This window comes from Mandrillus leucophaeus, unplaced genomic scaffold (assembly GCF_000951045.1).
Source record: "Mandrillus leucophaeus isolate KB7577 unplaced genomic scaffold, Mleu.le_1.0 Scaffold510, whole genome shotgun sequence".
Lineage (NCBI taxonomy): Eukaryota > Metazoa > Chordata > Mammalia > Primates > Cercopithecidae > Mandrillus > Mandrillus leucophaeus.
In genome coordinates, this window is record NW_012105476.1 from 303,523 (window position 1) to 310,170 (window position 6,648).

At 53.8% G+C, this 6,648-nt stretch overlaps 1 protein-coding gene across 1 annotated transcript in view; it reads right to left on the reverse strand.

The window, feature by feature from the left end:
* FARP2 (FERM, RhoGEF and pleckstrin domain protein 2) overlaps nucleotides 1-6,648 on the reverse strand; it is a 135,921-nt gene that overhangs the window by 27,538 nt on the left and 101,735 nt on the right. The window contains exons 15-18 of the mRNA XM_011996370.1: nucleotides 4,438-4,527; nucleotides 3,615-3,748; nucleotides 3,090-3,171; nucleotides 959-1,196 (exon numbers count right to left, since the gene is read on the reverse strand). Coding sequence (XP_011851760.1) covers nucleotides 959-1,196; nucleotides 3,090-3,171; nucleotides 3,615-3,748; nucleotides 4,438-4,527 — 544 coding nt within the window. The remainder of the gene's footprint in view (nucleotides 1-958; nucleotides 1,197-3,089; nucleotides 3,172-3,614; nucleotides 3,749-4,437; nucleotides 4,528-6,648) is intronic.

The following is a 6,648-nucleotide window of genomic DNA, read 5'->3' on the forward strand; positions in this document are numbered from 1 at the left end:
AATCCCAGCACTTTGGGAGGCCGAGGAGGGCAGATCACGAGGTCAGGAGATCAAGACCATCCTGGCTAACACAGTGAAACCCCGTCTCTACTAAAAATGCAAAAAAATTAGCCTGGCGTGGTGGCAGGTGCCTGTAGTCCCAGCTACTCAGGAGGCTGAGGCAGGAGAATGGCGTGAATCTGGGAGGCAGAGCTTGCAATGAACCAAGATCGCACCACTGGGCGACAGAGGGAGACTCCATCTCAAAAAACAAAAAACAAAAAAATATAAACAAAAACAAAAAATTTCCTGATGAGCATAAAGTTCCCATCAGACCACATCCCCATCAGAATAGGTCCCCATTAGAGCAGTGTCCCTCTCATGACTGAGTCACCTCAGAAAAGGGGACTAAATTTACAATAAAATTAGAAATCATATTTTTAGATTAAAAAGATCAGAGTTTACTCTTTTGTCCCTTTAATAAACATCAACAATTACAAAGGCTGTCTATGTTGAAAACTTCTAACAGGTCGCGTTGGCCCAATCTTTTGTATGTTGTAGAGCCATGGCCTCCAGGACAGAAACATCCATAGGCAGCAGGTTGCTCTGGGGGTTGCACCCCATTCCCCAGTGTACTTGTGGGGGCTTTGCGGTCCCCAGCAAAAGCATGCCCTGTGACCCCTGCAGGGCAATCAGAGTCATTCCCCACACTGCTCAGAAGTGGAGATGGGCAGGGCCTTGCCTGCGGGTGGAGGAGCAGAAGAGGCAGAGACCTGGTGTAGCCTGGGACCTGCCCTCTGCCAACAGCCAGAGGAGACGGGAGGCAAGGCCAGGGCCAGTGCTGACCACTATGGTCCAGGCCCTAATGGGGTGGACTCCTGCGCTTCCCAGTGAAGGAAGTCTTCAGGTCTGGCAAAGCCGCCCCTGCCTCCCAGCCACTGATCTGATCCTCGAGATGCAGGGCCGCACCCACACTCACCATGGCAGTCGGCGTAGTCATGGTGACCGGGAGTGTAGTGTCCACACAGGCGTCGCAGCAGCAGGCGGTAGTGCAGCAGCCGCTGGATGGGCTTCAGCAGGAACGTGTTGAGAGGCAAGTAGCAGACCTTCTGCAGCTCGAACTCCTTGTACACCGCCTCCAACTTCTTAAAGCGTTTGGTAGCCTTTTCCAGTTCTGTTAGGACCTCGTCATGTCTTTGGAAGTAGCTGGTAAACTCCTGTGGAGGCGCAAGAGTGGGGCCTTTAGGTGAGGAGATGTAGGGGTCCAGGGAGAGACTGGCCTGTTTTCCTTGATGGCAGGCGCCGGCTGGAAATCCCCACAGGGCAAACTGACCGGTGGCCCAGCGTGCGCCAGTGGGGGCTTTCTAGCCTCCAAGGAATGCATCTCAACCCGTCTGAGATGCCATGTGACCTGTACCTCATTCCAACTAGAGTCACTGCTATGTGCATCACTAACTGGCCTCATATTACATGCACTGAGTGGATCAGGGCCGTCTCCTCACTGGACAGAGGAAGAACTGAGGATGGGAGGGCTGCAGTTGGCTATGTGGGACACAGTGAGGGCCCTGTCCTGGGGAGGGGAGACTCTGTCCTGAGAATGATGCTCTGAGGAAGACTGTTCTGTGGGGAACCCTGATCTGAGGGAGGCTCTGTTCTGAAGAGGATGCTGGTCTCGGGGGACCCATTCTGAGGAGGACAATGTTCTGGGGGAGAATCCTGCCCTGAGGTGAACACTGTTCTGGGGGAGTCCTGTCCTGATGGAAATGGGGACACTGTCCTCAAGGGAATGCTCATCAGTGGAGAAAAAGGTTCTGAAGAGAACGATGTTCTGGGGCTGGTAAGGGCCGTGATCTAAGGCAAACCATGTTTTAAGGCGGAGTCTGTTTTGGGGGTAGTTCTGATTGGAGGGAGACCATGTTCTGCGGGACCCTGTTGTGAGGGGTATGCTGTTTCCAGGGGCATCCTATTCTTGGAGAGCCCTTATTGAGGGGGATATGGGGAGGAGGGAACTTGTTCTGAGGGAATCAGTGTCCTGATGGGGCCCTGGACATTGCCCTGAGCCAGACTTTTTTCTGAGGGAAACAAGATTCTGAGGGAGACCCCATCCAGAGCAGGACCCTGCCCTGAGTAGGATCCTGTTCTGAGGAAGATGCAGTTCTGAGGAGACCCTGTTTGGAGGGTGATGCTGTTCTGGGGGAACCTTGTTCTAATGGGAATGATGCTCAAAGGGGACCCTGTTCTGAGGGGGCTGCTGCCCTGAGAAGGACTCTGTTTTGAGGGAACTTTACTCTGAGGGAACCCTCTTCTGAGAGCCTCAGGGGGATGCTATTCTGAGAAGACCCTGTTCTGAGAGGGCCCTGCTCTGGGGAAACCCTGCTCTGGGAGCACCCTGCTTTGAGTAGGATCCTGTTCTGAGATGGACCCTGTTCTGAGGAGATCCTTTTCTGAGGGGGCCCCTGTTTTGGGGGTCCCCTGCTCTGAGGGGATGCTGTTCTGAGGATACCCTGCCCTGAGGGGGCCCCTGCTCTGAGGGGAACCCAGCTCTGAGGGGGCCCCTGTTTTGAGAAGACTCCACTCTGAGGGGGCCCCTGGTCTGAGGGGACCCCGCTCTGTGGATCCCCTGTTCTGAGGGGACCCTGCTCCGAGCGGAGCCCGCTCTGAGGGGAATCTTGGTCTGAGGGGACCCTGTTCTGTGAAACCCCTTTTCTGAGGGGACCCTGCTCTGAGGGGGTCCCTGTTCTGAGGAGACCCTGCTCTGAGGGACCCTGCTCTGAGGGGACCCTGTTTTGAGCAGACCCCACTCTGAGGGGGACCCTGCTCTAAGGAAACCTTGTTTTGAGAAGCCCCTGCTCTGAGGGGGACCCTGGTCTGGGGGGATCCTGTTTTGAGGAGACCCTGCTCTGAGGGGGACCTTGGTCTGGGGGGACCCTGCTTTGAGGGGACCCTTCTCTGAGGGGACCCTGTTCTGGGGAGACCCTACTCTGAAGGGGATCCTGTTCTGAGGGGACCCTTTTCTGAGGGGATGTTGTTCTGAGGGGCCTCAGCTTCGGGACTGTGGTTTTGCTCCCATTAACAGCACTCGTGTAGGCAGCAGTCACCATGCACCCTACCTTTAACTGGAGCATGTTCCTGAGCAGGATGTCCCCGATTCGTTGATGGCCGCCTTTTGTGTGGGCTTTGGAGGGCGCTTCCCTGAGTAAAAAGAAACAAAGTCGTTCTAAACATGGTGAAAGCTTGCAGAAGGCACTGTAATCAGATGCAGGGTGACAGTTGCCTTGGTTCCAGCTGGAAGAAGGTTGTGAAGCTCTGAGGTGGAAGAGGCCGCAGGGCAGGGCCTGCCCTGGATGGAAGCTACTATTATGTGTCTGGCCATTCTCTAAAACAGACAGTAACCAGGCAAAAAGGGATCTTCTATTTTTAACTTGCTCCTTGCACTCTCTTTCCTGGAAGAGGGTGAATAAAGGGTATTATTATATCTGTACCTCTCCGCAGGCTCCTAAAAATATACTCCAGTGAAAAAATGGCTCTTCTGAATTAGTTTCTGAAGCTGGGAAGCTCCTAAGAGCTGTGATGATGAGTTGGTGTGGGAGTCTCCTGTGTGGGGGTCCAAGACCTGGGGGCCGAAGGGGTGTTACCAGAGTGCCAGCCTCTGCTCCACCTCGCGCAGGAAGCCTCTGTGGAACTCATAGATGGGATCGATGTTGGAGAAGAGCAATGTCATCAGAGTCGCAGGCATGGCGTCCTCCTTCACCACTGCGCTGCGGAACCACTGTGGGAAGAGTGCGGTGTGATGGAAGGCATGGCTGTTGTTGGGGACTGAGAAACTGTGCCCCTGAGGGCCTGTAGCCATAGGACACCCTGCAATGACCCTCCAGTCACCACCTTCAAAGAGGGTTCAGACCAGCCCTACAGCTATCCTCTTTGTTGATCAAATACAATGAAACTATCCTACATCAAAAGTTTCAAATGGACACTTTGCAGCTTTATAACTCCACAAAAACTTGGATCCAATGTTCTGACTGGACTTAGAATAAATGTTTTAAGGCAGATATATTTAACAAAAATATATACATACCAAGTCTCACGATTATCAACAGATATTTCTTGGCTGGGCGTGGTGGCTCACGCCTGTAATCCCAGCACTTTGGGCAGATCACTTGAGGTCAGGAGTTTGGGACCAGCCTGGCCAACATGATGAAACCCCACTTCTACTAAATAAACAAAATTAGCTGGGTGTGGTGGTGGGCACCTGTAATCCCAGCTACTAGGGAGGCTGAGGCAGAAGAATCACTTGAATCCAAGAGGCGGAGGTTGCAGTGAGCTGAGATCACGCCACTGCACGCCAGCCTGGGTGACAGAGTGAGGCTCCATCTCAAAAAACAAACAAACAAAAAAAAGATTTATCTGTGTTCAGATGAGATATTTATTTTTAAAAAAAGTAATCAAGGACTTTCGTACCACGGTAATAACTTCTAAATCCTTCAGGTATGTTCGTTCTGTAGCGAGAATCTCCTTGACTATGAAGTAGGCCTCGTCTGCAGGCATGCGCTGAAAGAAGCAGAGAGCTGTAAGTGTGCATCCATGGGACATGGGACCCTCCCGTGTCCGGGCAGCCTGAAGTTTGTAATGTTTGCTTTCTTCTGCTCAAGTTAACATCGTCATGGGATTTTCATCTTCAACTTCTGAAGGGATTTATCCCTGAGTAAAAACATAATCCTGTTATTCTTTTGGAGAAAAGAATTGCTGTTCAAATATCACCATATGTAAACAGGGCTGAAATTTATTATTGGTTTTGTATATCACTGCCAGTGGCATAGCTGGTCAGCAGACACAGGTCCATGAGTGTGTGTGTGCTTATAAATTATTAAACCTAACCCATACAAAAGTCATTAAAAAGAGCAAACAGTGTGCATTCTAAGTGTGCCTGCGTCAGAGCGCCAGGCTTGCCGGTGCACTTCCTGATGCAGATGTGGACCATACCCCAGGCCGTTTTCTGTGCCCTGCTGGAGATAGCCCAGCCCTGAGCACTCCTATAGCCAGCAGGGCTATCTTTGCCCAAGGTGCTGGCGCCGAGCAGGCAAGCTGGCTGTGGGGGACCCTCTACACCTCACCCAACACAGTGTTCCTGGCAAAGCACATGCCTCATGATGGCCTCGGCAGGCACTGGGTCCTGTCCCTGGAGGGCCTCTCCCCACCCTGAGCCCTCCAAGAGCCACCCTCTGTTGAGGTGCAACTTAACAGCCTCTTCTCCGCCCTCTCCCACTGCCCAGAAACCATGATCCTGCTCTACCCTGGCAGCTTGCCTGCCCCACCACCAGACTGTGGCCAGCTTCAGGGCAGGAGGGCCGTGCAAATACCCATGGAGCAGGTGTCAGCTCCGATCAGGGGCCTGGACACTGCCCCCTGCCCCTGTGAGGGTGTCCTACCAGGAGAAGACAGGCAAGAAGCAACACACACAGTCACACATCGCAGCACAGAGGGCTGTATAAGACACAATGCAGAGCAGAGGAGGGACTGGAGGCTGGGGGATGTGGCAGGCCGCAGCCTCACTCAGCGTGGACAGGTCAGCCCGTGGGGCAGGTCAGAGGTCAAGCGGCTGGAGCAAGGTGGGGAGGTAAGAGGGAATAGACAGGCTACTGGTGGGGAAGGCAGGCCATGTGGGCCTTCTGGACCCTTTGGGGTCTACCTGAATGTGCTGTGATGCACTTGGGCCCCAGGATGAGAGTAGATCAGGAGGGCAGAGAGGCTCCCAGAGGACCTCGGCACCAGCCGGTGAGACAGCCCTGGCTGGGGGACCCAGAGGGGTGAGGGGTGAGATCCTGGACACATTCTGAAGGTTGAGCCAACCTGATTCCAGTGTGGAGTTAAGGCGTGAGAATTGGAGGCAGGAGGGGTGACTGCAACAGTTTTTGGCCTAAGCCAAGGAAAAGACCAGCTGCCATGACTGGAGGTTTGGGAGGAATATCAGGAGCTGGGTTTGCAAGTGAGCAAGCAGCTGAGGTGGCGTGTGGGGTCATGTCTTCCTCCCTGTACGGCTGTGAAGTTCAGCGCAGCCTGCAGGGTTGTCCACCCCTCGTGGATGAGAGGACAGAGGCACATTTATCCTGTGAGTGCTGAGCCCATGGATATAGCCAGCTGTGAAGGGATAGCCCGCCGAGATGCTGCTGCCTGGAGCCCTCCAGTGCCCAGGTGCTGTGCCTCCCCTGCCAGAGTCCTGCGCACGTCCACTGCTGTTCTCTCAGCTCTTCCCCATGGCTGGCAGCCTGCCTGGCTCCCACAGCCCTGCCACTGTGTACCAGCTCAGTCCCCACCTCTTGGTGCAATGGCCTCCTCACCGCAGAGAAGCTGAACCACCTTTCCAGCCTTTAGGCTTTTTCAATTTTTTCTTTTTGAGCTTCATGATATTAAAAATGACTTTTTTGGCCGGGCGCGGTGGCTCATGCCTGTAATCCCAGCACTTTGGGAGGCCAAGGCGGGCGGATCATGAGGTCAGGAGATCGAGACCATGCTGGCTAACATGGTGAAACCCCGTCTCTACTAAAAATACAAAAAATTAGCCGGGTGTGGTGGCAGGCGTCTGTAGTCCCAGCTACTCGGGAGGCTGAGGCAGGAGAATGGTGTGAACCTGGGAGGCGGAGCTTGCAATGAGCCAAGATTGCGTCACTGCAC